General features: G+C 38.9%; 1 protein-coding gene and 1 long non-coding RNA gene across 5 annotated transcripts in view; one reads left to right on the top strand and one right to left on the bottom strand.

Annotated features, from left to right (window-relative positions):
* The window catches only part of Cph (Chronophage), a 32,642-nt gene extending 24,852 nt beyond the window's left edge, over positions 1–7,790 (top strand). For both annotated transcript variants that reach the window (XM_066289159.1, XM_066289158.1), the window contains exon 4: positions 4,241–7,790. In XM_066289159.1, coding sequence (XP_066145256.1) covers positions 4,241–6,240 — 2,000 coding nt within the window. In that variant the 3' untranslated portion in view covers positions 6,241–7,790. The remainder of the gene's footprint in view (positions 1–4,240) is intronic.
* Positions 7,791–8,721: 931 nt separating this feature from the next.
* LOC136342852 (uncharacterized) overlaps positions 8,722–16,607 on the bottom strand; it is a 32,931-nt gene continuing 25,045 nt past the window's right edge. For all 3 annotated transcript variants that reach the window (XR_010732698.1, XR_010732697.1, XR_010732696.1), the window contains 2 exons: positions 10,866–11,009; positions 8,722–8,854 (listed from right to left, as the gene is read on the bottom strand). This is a non-coding gene — a long non-coding RNA (uncharacterized lncRNA). The remainder of the gene's footprint in view (positions 8,855–10,865; positions 11,010–16,607) is intronic.

Raw genomic sequence — 16,607 nt, 5'->3', positions numbered from 1 at the left:
CAAATAAGATCCAATATCAATATACTTAATCTCGAGGATATTTTTACTTTACACCCGAACCGGCCACACATTCAATTTAAAGGAGCTTTAAAGGCCCATCCGTCAAACAACATTCACCGAGATTATATCCCTAATGCCAAAGATAAGGCCGGAATGACCGCGATATTCAAATTTTTAAACCCGCGTTTCTTTTGTGGCCTGTCCAAAGCCGTATCTCGTATTCAGGGGGCACTCCCACACCCTTATTCGAGTCCGAGGAAGGCCAAAGATTTAAGGCCGGCCCCGAAATGTGTTTTTACGGGGTCAAGAAAAAATGCGAAACGCGGCGTTCCTGATTTATGTTGTTGGAATTTTTATGAGCGAATTTTCTAATGCCGATGAGCAAATTTTTCAATGCGCCCCCCTGCTACCGGCATCGTGAGCGCACATCGATTTCGTATGGTTCTAACGTTATCGGAGGTCTGTCATCTGGCGCAATTGTGGATCTTTTGTTTTTGGCCCCCCGCTGGGACACATGTCCCGGTACTTGATGACCATCGACGTTATTATCATCCCCCATGGGGATTAGAGAACTTTAAACTTTTTTATACGCCTGGCCGGTTCTATTAGAGGACATTAAAAGGGTGACATGTGGCATAGGGTTAAACTGGACAATGCCCCGTGACTCACGCGTCTTAATAAACCACGAATTTTAAGACTTCTTCTCGCATGGAGCAGATGCACTATCTTAAATTTTTTTTTGTCGCGTGTAAAAACAGGGTGCCCGAAAGCAGCCCCCTGCCCGGCTAATTATTCAAATCACCTTGTCTTGTCCACACGACTACGTGCCGTAAAAGGGAGGATGGCACGGACTGGAAAAAGATGGGTAGCTCGCGCGTTCATAATTTAGAGATGAACAGATGAGAACGCATTTAAAACCGGTATACGTGTGCTGGTAACAATGGTATAAGATGCCCCCTTTCGAGCTCATTAATCGCTCTGTCGTAACAGAGACAACGAAGCACGCGTTCACTGATTTTTTTGTTAAGGTAGGTTGTTCTACCATTCTCCTTCCAACGCGCCTAACTAAATAGTCTTAACCCACAACGGGTTTTAGACGATTTTCCAAAATCAAATGTACAGTGTTGGTCATAATTTTTGCAATTTTTAAAGTTGATTTGTACCTTTGTTTCAATTGAATGGACAAATGCGCCACACTGTACATACAGTTACTCAAAAAAGTATTCATACAGCCGGAAAAAAATCCTTGATTTTCCACTGATTTTGTATAAGGAAAATTCCAACCTAAACTCGGGTTACGTGCTCAAGCAACTTTTGAAAATTTAATTTTTAGAGTGCTTTTCAGGGGCTTAAAAAAATTCCGTTTTGGACACTTCTTGTACGGTGAAAATTTTTCAGTAGTGTTTTAATAGTTTTAATAATCCTGTAGAGGGGACTTTTTACCGTATATTCTGAAAATTTGATCAAATTAGAACAAATAAGAGAGTTGTAGCCTTTTAAAGTCGTCGAAAATATCTAAATTTCATGACTTCGCCTGAAAACTGTCAGTGTTTGGCGGTTTTACGAGGTGGCAGCTGCCTTATTTGTGGTGCAATTTTGATCAAATTTTCAGGATATACGTAGAAAAATTCCCTCTGCCAGATTATTGAATTGTTACTGAAAAATTTGCACCGCTCAAGAAATTTCCAAAACGGCGTTTTTAAGCCCCTGAAAAGCACTCTAAAAATTAAATTTTCAAAAGTTACTCGAACTCGTAAACTGAGTTTACATTTGAGTTTTCCTTATACGAAATTTGAAGAAAATCAGTTGAAAATGACGATTTAAAGAATTTTCGTTCGGCTGTACGAATATTTTTTTGAGTAACTGTACTTCCGTTATTGAACCACCTTTACTTATCATAGAAAAGGACGATTATCTCTTCTTATGTTAACAGGCATAAGCAAATTATGTTTCTATACTGGCCAAAATGATTGCAAATAAATTGTTTTGGTTAAACAATTAACAATGAAAAATAAAAGGAATTTTTAATAATTAATGTAATATCCTTTACCCGTCACTACATTCACTACTTTATTTGGCACGGAATTTATTAATTTCTCAATTATAGCCGGATCCATTTCTGATCACGCTCTTGATACTAATTCGAATAGTTCCGTGGAATTTTTAACTTTTCGGTCCGGAATTTTCTAATCCAAGATTTCCCAAAAGTTCTCAATTGGACTGAGATCAGACCTTTGAGACGGCCACTTCATAACAGAATTTTTTGCTGTCTCTAACCACTCTTTGACCAATTTAGAGGTATGCTTTAGGTCGTTACCGTGTTGGAAGTTGTATTGAGGCGTCATGTCCTCATCTATATGGAGTTCCAAAACGATCCCCAAAATGTCTCTGTATTTAAACTCGTCCATCCTTCTCTCAATTTTGTGTAGAGGACCCATTACCAAATGACGAAAAGCGCTCCCACACCATTACAGATCATCCTCCATGTTTCACGGCGAGACAAATGTGTTTCGGATCCAATCTATGGCCTTTAGGTCGCGTTACGTAAACCACACCATCACTTCTAAATAAATTAAACTTCCGCTCGTCACTAAATACGAACTTTTTCCAATCATTTGGTGTTCAGTGAATGTGGTTTGAGCAAAAAAAGGCCTTTTGGCAGGTCTATAACTACTTAAGCTATTTTCGCAAAGTCTTCGCCGTATTGTTCGACTTGAAAGGCCAGATGGTCCTGCTTGACTGATTTTTTCACCCAGAATTTTCGTTGAAAATAGGAAAGGACGTATTTTCGCAATATGTAAAATCTCCCAGTTCAATTGCTTGGAGGACTTTCTGGGTCTGCCAGTGTTTTTAATGGTGTTTTACTACCAGTACGAACAAATTGTTTGATGACCCTCCACACTGTCGATTTACGAAGTTGTAAATTTCTAGCTATTTCGACTTGCGTTACACCATTTTTATGAAAATTAATCACTCTGGTTCTAATGTAGCCACTACACGTTTTACTTCGGGCGATAGCGGAAAATTCACTAAACAATAGTCGAATTGAATACAAGAACTGAGAACCAGTAATTTGGGCCGGCTTAGAAACACCATTTGTTTATACCAGTGAATATAAGAAGAGATAATACGATTCCTTTCTCTTATAAGTAAAGGTAGTTCAATAAAGGACGTGTGTACAGGGTGGCGCATTTGTCCCTTCGATTTGAACAAAAATACAAATCAATCTTAAAAGTTGCAATAATTATGGTCAACGCTGTAGCTTCGAGGGGTACCACTGTAAAGGATTTTTTAAGAGATTGACTTTAAAGTGAGGTGCTGGAAGCTCGAGGGCATCACATATTTTGGGCAACTGGAGGGCGTAAATGAGAAAGGAAACGTTAATGCATTAACCGTGTTCCCCCTCCATAGTGCAGAAATAGTATCGCGGCATTTGCAAGTTATCATCCTGTATTTCTCTGCCCATGTAAGATCAAATATATCCAGTATTATTTATATAGATAGTCTGAACGAACAATAGCAAAGAAGTATAGTCGATTCATCATTTTCGCTATCGCGAGGCATCTGACATAATCGCTAGGAACCATGGATAAATGCACAAATCTGAGGTCAGAATTGCGGCCAAACGACGACAATCGGATGTCGAACATAATGACGGGCACGGTGATACGCAGCTTCTTTTCTCTGTCGCGATGGGCATTGTTCTCGCCCAGTAATTTAGCGAATCGATCGCGCCTTAAATTGGGGCCCCTCGAAGACGGCCGCGGAAGCGGAAAAGCCCGTGGAGGAACACGGTTTCGATATGTGATGGCATATAAAAGTGTCTGATGGCACTGCTGGTCCACGATGGCGTTGCGAAGGCACGTCACGTAGTGCACACCCTGTGAACTGTGAATTTCCAACGCAAACGTCCGAGCAATATTTCATTTCCGATTTTTCACTGTATTATCCCGCCCGACGGCGCCCCGACCGGGGGCGTAATGGCTTGCCGACATCTGATAGCCCGTGTGACCGCCACAACGACCCCGTATATACCGAAATGAGATTTCTCTCCAAGTAATATGCAGATACGACCTTTAAACAGCACCGATCTATCAACGAAATCATAAGGCGGCCGGTGTGTTAAAGAGCGTCGCTAAATGCGAAGGTGTGTGTCTTCATGAGCATACAATGAGACATTAGCATAGTGCTCTCCCAGTGCGCATTCCGCTTAACTAATAATTTCTTCTGTTTGTTTCAGAGCCGAGCAACTACGTTTGTTCTACGTGCAAGGCGCGTCTGCACTCAGCATGGCGGCTGGTGCAACACGTCCAACACGCCCACGGCATCAAAATCTACGTGGAATCATCGCCGGGATCGTCAAAATGCAGCAGTAGCAACAACAACCATTCTTCGAGTTCGGCCTCCAGCAGCTCCTCGGGGTGTTCGTCTGGGGCGTCGGGAGCGCCACCCCATCCAGTTCCTAATTTGAGGCATCCGTTGCTGCCTCCGCCTGATCTTCACAATCCCTTCGGCGTGAGCGGTTTGTTACGGTTACCTTTGCCTCCGATGAGTCACGGGATGAATCCCAACCTCCCTCCCGCACCGTTATTTTCGCGACCCGAACACCATTACCGCATCGATCAGCTGGTTAGCGAGCAGTTCAGGCACCACGGTCTCAATTTGGCGGCTGCTGCGGCCGCAGTGGCCGCCCAGCCCCACAGTTTTCCGTCCCCGGTGACGGAAAGATCCAGTTCGGTCAACAGTTTACCTCCAAGGGATCGGAACACCCCCAATCAACCCTTAACATTGGAACCGCAACTGGATTTTTACTCACAGCGGTTGAGAGCATTAGCAGGAACAACAAGTCCTGGGGTAGCACAGGCGAGCTCCCCGAGCCCCAGGAAGCTTTCACCGCCTTTTACAAGTCCCTCGCCCTCGCAAGTGCCACACACAATTATTCCAAACAATAACATCAGTTCGTCCAGCAGCGCTGGCAATCCCGCGGCAGGAAACAATAACAACAACAACCACAGCTTGAGCAGTGGAAACAGCTCGAGTAGACCGCCCAGTACATCGCCGCCCAACAAGAGCAGCGGAGATGAGCACTTGGTGAACACTCCCAAATCTGCGTCGACTCCCCCAGGGAAACCTGGATCGCCCAGAAACTCCACTGCACCAGAATCGGTACACGCCTGCCAGTATTGCGGAAAGAAATTTCGCTTCCTCAATAACCTGGAAGTGCACAGGAGATCGCACACCGGTGAATTGCCTTATAAGTGTACGATGTGCAATCAAGCTTACGCGGGCAGTAGCAAACTCAAGAGGCACATGAAGGTGCATAGGACGCCGGAAGACCGGACTAGCAATGCCGGCTCGCTTGAAACATTAGACGGCGAAGACAGCGAAGAGGACGAGGATTTAGACGAGGAGGACGACGAGGAAGAAGACTTGGAACCCGAAGACGAAGAGGCGGAAGATTTGAGCGTACCCAGTCAAGGGCCAAAAAACGTGAATCCTAACCAAGCTTCCCTTGTCGGCGAACTCATGGACAAGTTTGGTTTAAGCAATATCGCCCAATACAGTGAAGCCTATAAACAGGCCTTGCAAGAGAGCAGTTCTGCGTTGAAGCTGCAAATGCAAGCGAGCAAAGACAGAGACAACAACAATACGTCTCTGGCCACGCAGTTGAAAATCCGAGAAGAGTTCGCCAAAGGGATGTTAGTGGGCCCGCCACCGCAGCCCCTGCCCTTATTTCCCCCGTTCAACGACACATACGAAGCAACGAAACGACTGAAGATGGATTTGGAACGGAACGACTGGTGGTTATCAGGGTTGCCGAGAGAGACCAAAGGTATTCCGGGACCCAGTTCTTTGTTGCCCAATCCACTGATAAAGAAGGAGTCGCGACGTAACGACACGTGCGAGTACTGTGGGAAAATTTTCAAAAATTGCTCTAATCTTACTGTACACCGTCGATCCCACACCGGGGAAAAACCCTACAAGTGTGAGCTATGTTCCTATGCCTGCGCGCAGAGCTCTAAGCTCACCAGGCACATGAAGACTCATGGCAGAGTGGGAAAGGACGTGTACCGATGCAGGTTCTGCGAAATGCCTTTCTCGGTACCGTCTACCTTGGAGAAACACATGAGAAAATGTGTGGTGAACCAGGGGAAAGGTCACTTGCTCAGCAGCATGCCAATGTTAAGTGGAGATGAGGATTCCTCCACGAGCATCGCATCGAAGGAAGCCGCTACATGACTTTTTCCCTGGGGCGGAATCCCCAGGTTCCCTGTCCCACCCCCCAGTTTAACGTACTAGTCGCCAATTGGAATGTGTTAGGTAATTTTGTTGATCGTTGCCCAGAAATAATGCCAATTAGGCCAGAAACTTTTCGGACTATAGATGATGACTTGGAAACATTTCCAGAGAACGTGTTAATGTTTTGTGAATTTTCCCTAAATCTGAGAAAACTGAAGCCGGTTTACCAATGTTTCTATGTGATACTTCTTTGTTCCGCAAGGAGAATCTAATGCCTTCAGTTTTCCCCGATTTCCTCTTTGGGAAATTTCGCAAGACTCGTTTTGTTATATTTTGTAACACATAGTGTAAAACGGTCTTTTTATCGGCATAGTGTTGTTCTTTTGTAACCCATACCAAAGCAATGTTTTTATTATTATCATTGAGTTTATCGTATTGCATTTGTACTATATATTTGTAGTTAGATTAAGTTTTCGTTGTTTGAGACTGAGGGTTGCGTTTAAGATTCGATCAGTACCAAGTGTGTGTACTTAAAAGTAAAACGCGTTTCGAACTTTACCGACCCTATGTACATTCCCTATCATATCATTTGGCCAGTATGACATAGGCTATGACTGTAAATAGTATTTATTAAAAAGGCAGTATTTTAATGTGAAACTACTTAAGGACTACTTAAATTAAAAAAATGTATAGTATTATCAATATTATTACTGGTGTACAGATACACAACGTTTTTCAAGATGGTGTTAGATACTTAAAACAAATAGCAACCGATCCAGGGTCAAACAAAAATTTCTGCTTCAACAGGAAACTGGTATAGGTTTAAAACAGCGTACAAGATTTTTGTCTAGAGTATTGTAGTAAGTATACGAATTTGTGTCATCTTAAGAGTATTTCCAAAAAAAAAAAAATATTGTAACGTCATTGAAGAAGAACTCTTCAATTTAAAACTACAAACGCTCCTGAAACCTTAATTGGAAAATGTCTCTTCAATGGCTCTAAAATAATGTAATCTAGGCAAACTGTTAGTGTTTCATAAGTTAGATGACTGAGGACCAGGGTCTTTAAGGATATTTTTATTAATCGGCCAGTTTACCTTATCAGTACCTTTTATACAACTATCATCTTTAATTTACTTTTTTGATTGCAGCCAAAGTACTAAATTAGTGGTTACTGCCAGGCAACTTATGTTAGTTATCATACTAACATAATTGAGATACAATATTCTGTTAACTGAATGACTGTATTTAGTTAGCAGAGTATTGCGTGTCCAACCTTAGGTGATAAGTTAAATCAAAATTTTCCTTTACGCTGTTGATCTCAGTAAGGCGCAGTCAAAAAGGTTTGGCGGTACATTTCATTGAAAATTGCGTATTGCGGTTGATTTTACATGTTTTTTGAAAGTGTTGTTTCGAATATTTTCTTTTGTCAACGGACATTTTGTAGCACAGTAAGTTGTACGGGCTACATTGAAAAATATTTAATATAAAAGTGTTCCTAAGCTGATTACCTATTTCAGTGTGTATTTAAATAAAATCTATTACAAACTTGGCATGAGTTTATGTTTCCAAAGTATCCTAAATAAATTCCCAGTTGATCTGAATTTTTGTTAGTCGGCCTACTCTGCAGTATATGTATTGCGAATACATGTTAAACGTTTATGATAAAATGGTGGCTGCGCAAGAGGATAATGAAATAAACTAATAAGAAATTCGTGATTTTTCCTTTTAAATACCTCCTTGCATTTCTGCTGTCCTGATACCAAATGTTAAATTCCGTAAAATTCCGCCGTATATGTATGAATAATATTGGTATGTCGAAGGTCCATTCGAGAACTATCAGGATCTAAATACACCTCCTTGCATTTCTGTTTACCTGATACGAAGTGTTAAATTCAGTAAAGTTCCGCTGCATATGTATGGGCCACACTGATTTGTAAAAAGGCCAGTTCGAGAGCTATTAGGAGTTAAATGTACCTCCTTGAATTTCTGATGTCCTGATATGAAATGTTACATTTTCAGTAAAATGCTACCTTAAGCAGGCCTTCGAAAATCTTTCGTATCAAGAATGCAGAAACGCGAAGAGATAGATAGATATGTTTAGTTCTTGATCATCCGATGTTATTTCTACATTCCTGATACGAAATGAATTCAGTAATATTCCGCCATATATGTATGAAACATATGGGTTTGTCGCAGCTTCCTTCGAGAACTGTTAGGAGTTAAACATATCTCCTTACATTTCTGCTATCCTGATACGAAATATAAAATTTTAAATGAAATGCTCAAAAAATTCAATAGGACAAGTTTTTTTTTGTGAAAATAAAAGATATCCCAAAAAGTTTCTTACGCAAAATTTTCCACGAAAAAATTTTCAAATCAGACAACTTCATTTTTACCCAACAAGATGAAGTTGTGCCATTTAAGTTTTGACTTTCTTTGTGCATATTCAGTTCTCCCTTAAGGTAAAATTAAACATTACTACCAAAATACGTCTATATTAATTTAAAAAATATGTACAAAATTACACATAATGTTTTGTCATCGCATTTGGAATCTACTGCTTCTCTCCTATTTTCAAAGATGCCTTCTGATATCTAATTTCGGCAAGAATTCTGCAAATGAAAATAATAAAAGTTAAAACAAATATTATAGTGAAATAAAAATTTCACGTTAAATGGTTTTAACAACTATGAAAAATCATATAAGCTACTTGAAGCAGCGCAATTAAATATTGTTCCCATTCGAAGCACAACATCAACCCTGCCGGCGAACTTTATAAATCCCCTAAATTTCAAATTTCAAATCAACCCTCGTTCGTTACACGCAAACCCTCTTAATAAATTATTAGCGCTTTCGCGTCTTGGCTCCCTCTTAATTACAGACGACGAACTAAAGCAAGCCACAGCTTTATTTCGTTAAAATCTATTCACCGCGAGGTGGCGCGATACAAAACTGGCAGTGGTGTTCCATAGGCGTATCATACCTTAAAGAGCCCTAAACAAATGAAGTGAGGGTAGGGTGGTCCGAAATTTGGGGTGGGATTTAAGTGAGGATTTTAGGTATGAGGAACACCTCATAGGTGTCGTTGGTTTTGTCTAATAATTTGGTTATTGTTAGAAGAGTTGAAATATCGAGTTTTCATTTTCCAATTTATAAGAATTTTCTTGGAAGTAATTTAATTGGTAAATAATTAGCAGAGCTGGGTTTTACGTTCCTGGGGGGCAAATTGAATGTGAATTTAATCTTCTTAACTGACTGGCAAAAACCAAATCCACGCACTACCAAAACCTACTTGAATAGACGATTGCTTTGTCTTTTGATGATAAATTAGACATTGAGGTTGCTAAGAAGTTCGTCTGTTGTTGTTTAGAGGACTCCTGATACAGGACCGTATCGTAGTTCAGAACCGTAACTATACATAACATTTTTTGAAAACCCACTTTAAACCGCAATTTATTCCAGACTTGAAACGAATTTACGATCTTAGGTATGCGCCGTAAATATATCGATGATTGTTGATTTGTATTCGGTAATTCAATCCAAACTACACCATGAGTCTCGCTGTTCCGAATCGAAATCCATCCCTGTCCTCCTTTCATACGAGAGCAAAGCCTATACGTTGTACGGTGGCTCAGATGAGAGAAATTTGTGATAGATTAATCCATCTCTAATGAGTGTAAGAGCGATAAGTCTCGCATGTGAATGCGTCCCGCTCAGTTCAGCCAACGCTAATTAGATGAATGGAGCACAATGGCTGCTGCTGTCTGTGGCACGGCCTACTTGACTGGCACGCCGTATCTCGCGGTGTGTTGTTTTGAGCCACTTGCACTTATTCCCTCAGCCACGGGAATAACTCTCCCGCTGTGCCCGGTTTTAAGGAAGACATTAGCGCAGCGCTTTTCATGGAATTCCGTCAAATAATACCACCTGAATAACATTCGCCAATTTGTTCAGAAAAATTATTACGAACGCTTCTAGAATTTTCAGGAGATTCGTCCATAAAAAAAACCATGGAGCCTCCGTGGTGTCCAGATCTGAATACGTGCGAGCAATTTAGAAAAAAATTGAATTTACATTGTTGCGCTAAAAGCAATCATTAATTAATATCCTTTGAACGAGAGTTTCTTTGAAATCTGAGATGCAGGAAATTCGCACCGCCACTGAGCTTTAGTAAGCTTCATTTAAATATGTAGTACACTCTTTGCTAGGAAAGACTGAAAACGACGTCTTACCCGGTGCTATTAAGATTAATGGCTCGAATTTTCAGCGTGTTTGGGGTTTACTAATCCGCCCTACGCGGCAACATCTAATTTTTACTAATTCATTATGTATTCGTTATGATTAAGTGTTACGTCGCTAGTTATGAATATAAGGAAAAATTAGCTGAGCCGTGAAATTGCGTAACTTGCGATAGGCTAAAACAGAGCTTTCGTGGCTAATAAAGATTTCTGCAGTAATGTGAAGATCATGCAAAGAAAAGGAACGTTAAAGCCTAGTTTTAGGGTTTAAATGAAACGAAGTAAAAGAGAAACGTTTACCAACAATCAAAACATATAACAAAAACAAAAAAATTCCATAAAATCAAACTGATTTCTGATCAAATTAAACTGAACCATCTCTTACGTTCTCCCTTCCCTAACTATGTCCAGCACACAATAGTGACCTTCTGTTACAGCCAGAAGGTGTACCCGCCCTTGCAGTCGCGCCATTGGTCGACACCGGCCAACGGTCACTCTGGTTCGAGGCTCACAGCACGGCACGTTTACACTAGAGAAAAACGTTCAATTAGAAAATGTGTATCATACATTCTCAAATTATGTGTTTCAATGGGAATGGACGCTATTAGAGTCATTTATTCGCCAGCTAAAAATATCGATTTTCAAGTTGACACCGCTTTTACACTTTCTGCTCGCGAGCTAAATTAAAACTGGAGACTTTTCTCCGGGGGCATATTTTCTTATATCTGTTGTGAGTGCACTTTCTTGAGGCATGAGCTTTGAACCATGGGATTTTTTTAGTAAACCAATTCGTAATTTGGAAGAATATACTCTAAAGTATCTCCTGCTATGGTAGGTAACAAGCAACTTTTCTGTAGTGCAGTTATGCTCATAATATAATGGAAGCAAATAACTTCGCGATTCAAGCATAAGTACACGCCGTAGTAGGAGTTACCTGCTAGCAGCAGACGTTATTAAATTATTGAAATATCTCCTTAAGAAATCTTGACATCAATATTGTAATGTGACTACATTTCATTTTTGAGCGAGGAACTCGAAATTTCATAAAGCAGTTCGCGACGCGGGTCGCCGCTATTCTAACGTGAAATTCTTGCTTTGTCATGTTTCATATGTCGCAAATATATACGAATATTATTTGAAATTTTGTACGAGAAAGATCTTGTTGGGTTCAATTTCTTGAATGTTTTTGCACAAAAAATCTTGATTAATACGGAAATTTCTATTTTCTAGGCAGCAGCAAATATACAATTGCGTGCATTACCTTCTACTGATAAATGGTAAATCCTATAGAATACATAAAATTGGATATATTTTATGATTTATTACAAACTGGCAACGACGCAGCATTCTTTTGTTATCCCAACCCGGTCTATTACGCTCAACGTGAGACGTCATTTGTTTTCGGGATCATTCCGTGTATAGGTCTTGTTGCCAGACTTTCCAAAAATACGAATTTCGCCGGAAAAATTTTTCAAGATTTTCGGTATTGACCATATTATAGTCCACAGATTTCTGAGAAAAAATATATGTAAACACAGCCTTTTTTAGTTGCTCGACACAGGGAACCGTTCCTCTTTTCTCCGAAAGAAGCAGACGAAAGAATGAGATACTGACTGAGACGAGAATAATCCCTTGTAGATACGAAATAAGTTCCGCCACCGGGGCAACGTTAAGAGAGTGTTGCTCGGTAACCAATCCCCGAGCCATTCAACGTATCGGCGATAATAAAGCCGTCTTGCAGCAAAACATTTATTGTCAGGAAACCAATTATGTGTGCATATTCTTCTTGGGAAAATATAAAAAAAAAGAACATCACAGCCAACAAAGCCCAACGAAGGGTCAAGCGTATCGATCAAATCTCAACCTGACGTAACCTTTAATTGAATTTCCACTCCACCGTTTCTCATCATATACATACATATGTACCTTTCTGCACAACATCACAAGCGGGTAAACAGATTTCAGTTTCGGTATACTCGACCCTTTGACGACACTTTTGATGTGCCCTACCGTCCGAGCCATAATTAAAGCAACGGGCTAGAAAGGGGTAGTGGGCCCCGGCCAATGGCGGCCCGCCTTTGCAGAGGGACCCCAGGAACTGTCCGCAGATGCAAATTAGTGCCGAAGCTGGGCAGAATTAATTGCAATCGGAGATCGGGCCACGCTGCCCTCGACTTGTCTTCCTCATGTTACGACCAACTTTGCGACCCTTTCGGCTGTTTGGATATACAGGGTCACACGTAATGTGTGACTTTTGTTTAAGATACATTCTCGAATAATTGAAACCTGAAAATGATCGACATCGCAAAATGATATTTTTTATAAAGGTTTTGATGTAAAAATTCCTATTTAAACACAGTCCATTGGGATCAAATCAGGTTATCTGGGGGGACAAAATTGCCCGTGGTACGTGAGATTACGCAGCCCCAGTACATTTCCAGAAGGCGCTCTTTAACGTGTTTTGAATTATGTATATACAGATGTATGAATGCCAGTTACATTGGCATTACAAAGTAGCTTTTTTGACCTTACTGTCTTCTGTCTAAAAAACAAGCAACAATGCCTTGACTATTCGATGTACCGCACATCTGTTGTGAAAGGTTATTGATTAAGGCATTAAATTATAAAATTCGTGTATTCTCGCAACCCAGGACTCTCTTTTTGTATACTTACTAACCAAAAAGGTGAATAGAATCATGTCAAAATTTTGTGCTTTTAAGGAATTTATAAACTTTGGCTTGTATGGATGAAGTATGTTGCGATGTAAAATGCTTTTTACACTTCCGCGGATAACATCTGTTCTTTCAGCAATTGCTTGAACTGCTGAAAGAACAGGTGTTATTCTATTCAACGTAATTCTACATCTACAAAGTTTTTTGATAGCTGATGAGATTTTTTGAAATGATTATCTACTGGGCCAGTTAATTTAAACTTAATTAACCTGAATTAACCAACATCTGAACCATCTATTACGATATCTAGACCATCTATCATCTTCTACAATAACTACAGTTACCATGGAAGTTTTAATAAACGTCGAATTTTATACAATCTTAAATTTGTATTAATATCAGTGCTACTCAGTCTGTGAGCGTTATTTTTGTATAAACCGAGTTTGGTAGGCAATTTCATCCCGAGCGCTCCGCGCACCAATCCATCTCACTCCGACTTGTTAAGAATGACGACGAAAAGTGAACGAAATGTTCGCTCGGACTTATTCGAACGACACACATCAAACTTTGCACAAACAGCTTAGTAACAGGAGAAACCGCTGTACCACTTAGGGAAATTTGCAACTCTACAGAACACATTTAAGGTTTTTATCGCTGGATTAACGAAAACGGTCTTTCGTCTTGAAAATTCCGATCACAAAATACTTCCGCCTATTTGACGACAATCAAGTATTTGTAATAGCGGCAGATTTCACAAATACTAAATTGTTTTTATGCCTTTGCTAACATAGCGAGGGTAGGGATCACCACAAATTACGAAATGAAATTTGCCGATACGCTGTTTTATTCGGAGTTAGAAGGTGAAAGGAGTTAAGTTGAGGAGAATGCGAACTGTGCAACTTCCCCAAAATCCTGCCAAATAGGAGGTCTAGGCAAGCAATTACTGTTTCTGCATGTGTATAAAAGGAAATTTACAGTGTCAGTATTACTGTGTCAGTGTAGCATTACGAGTTTAAAATAAGAATTTTTACGGGATTTTTAAATCAGGTTGATATGGTTGATATAGTTTATAGGTCAAATTAGATACGTGAAGGCTGTCCCCTCGAAAATTCCATCCACCCTATAACTTTCTATTATATTGAAGTGTAGTTTTTCAAGATAGTCTGCAGTTTTATACAGGATGTTTAATAAACGTGCGCCAACCCAATATTGTATATATGTATAATGTCACATCTCAAATCGTATAATTTTTGGAATATTACAAAAATTTACTCCGTTGTAAAATAATTCGATGGAGATGTTTCATAAATATATCTGGTTCAGCTTTGAAAACAATATGGCTGATTCTCTCAATATTAAATTCAGTAGTTTATTGCGTTTATAATCAATATTTTCTATCAAAAAAACTGAAAAAGAAGGATGCTACATTTTGACATTTTACTTAAAATTTGGGGAAAATACTTCGAAAGGTATTTTTAATTTTTCTTATTTTCTAAATCCAATATTTTTTTCGGCTCAATAGGAGCATAATTAATATTGCTAATTAAAGCTAAAATTAAATTTAATTGAATACAATGACAATAAAGCAGAGTAAAATTATTCCGGTGTTTTTGTTTATTTTACAGATATTGCGCAATGTTCGTTCTACCATGTTCCACACATAATCAATATTTTCTTCCAAACTTTGTAGACATTTTTTATTATATCATTTCGATTGATGTAATTTATTATATTTGACACTCTTCTTTTCATTATAATTATAAGAATACTAATTATAAGATTTGATGTATGACCTACATATATGCACTGCACCACAAAATTAACGCATATATTCAATTTTTACGCATTTTCGTTTTTATGATTTTAGAAAAAAAATTATATCTGCTAAAGAAAGATAACCGCCAGTTTTAATAAATTTGACTTAACGGAGTCAATAAGAGGCACAGCTAAGTGAATACACGGAGCATCAAAAAATTATATAATTTTTCTTCCTTAACTATATATTTCCATTCCATATTATTTTATTTGTTAGCAATTGAATAAAAAATCTAGAAGGTTCACGACAAAAAAATCATTGACGTTGTCTTTTTTAGTGAAACTGTGATCGTTTGATATTCTATTATGAAGCATTATTTTGCCAAAATTACAAGACTTAATTGTCAGTATTACTGCATGGTGCCTTTCATATGAAAGTAACTGTAACAATTTTGAATATTTTGTAAACAATTGTTGCTACCTTACAAATAAACACGTTGAAAAAATGCGAAAAAGTTTTAAGAGCTATAAAACAATGATTTACTATCTCTAGTGCACTTTATAAATATTTCCGAAAGCAAATTGTTCAGTTTAAAAAATGATACGTTAAATTTGTGGTGCAGTATTTATCATTGCATTCGTAATAAAACGCAGAATTTGAATATGTAAAAAAAAATAATGCTTAATTAGTTCAAAAAAATGCAATATTGGGTTGGCAGACGTTTATAAAACATCCTGTATAAAGCTGCTGACAATCTTGGAAATCTACATGAGCTTTCAAGCACTTTTTGCAATTTTCTTTTTTTTATTTCAAATTATTAAAAAGTTAGAGGGAGGGTGTGATTTTTCGCGTGGCTACCCTGTACATTATGCATTTAACATTCCACGGGAGCAGCGTAATTGTCATTGGAATCATTATGAATATGCATGTATATTATTGAGTAGAATTTATACGAAGAGTTTCCCCGCCTTTTCATTCCTGGAGGTTTTCTCAGATTCTCAAAATAAAAATTTTCATATTTAGTGTTTTATTCGACAATAACTATTTGCTTGCTTATACGTATGCAGATATCACAAAATTGAAATTGAAACATAGGGATTGTGCATGAGGGAGAAAGACCGCATACGGTTTAATATGCCTCCGACAAAGACCAACGAAGCGGGTTGCAAGGATAGCGACTGACATGGGCGGCACAGACAGTACCGTTTCGAAATTTCACTAAGTTTTAGTGATGGATTTTTTTTTAACATTCATCTATATTGCTGCTTCTTGCTCTGTGTTATGAAATGCTTAGGAATATGAAATACCAAGTAGTTATTGTTTAATATTGATTACCATTGTTCTTTATATCTTTATGATCAACTTGTACTTGTAGTGATTATTATAAATTATTTATCTTATTTGATTAAGATCTGATTCATATTTAGATGCGGAATTATTTTGTTTAGTGAAAATGATTTATTCGGCGGTTTTGATTGGAATAAAAACGTAGAAACCGATAACGAAGGTTGCTGGCGGTGCCATTCCTGCAACCAAAGGTTTGTGAATCATTCGGCTTAGACTTCTGCGTGACTAAAGACGTGTATCATTTGTGTGGAACATCTGATATTTAAAAAAACTCCCGTTGCTGCGAAGGTAGTAGAATCGATACTAATCTAAACATCGAAGTCACTCCGCCCACGTCAGCCGTTAGCCGCTC

Source organism: Euwallacea fornicatus, chromosome 13 (genome assembly GCF_040115645.1).
Source record: "Euwallacea fornicatus isolate EFF26 chromosome 13, ASM4011564v1, whole genome shotgun sequence".
Taxonomy (NCBI): Eukaryota; Metazoa; Arthropoda; class Insecta; order Coleoptera; family Curculionidae; genus Euwallacea; species Euwallacea fornicatus.
Note: the sequence above shows the minus strand (reverse complement) of the source record. Positions and strands in the feature narration are given on the sequence as shown.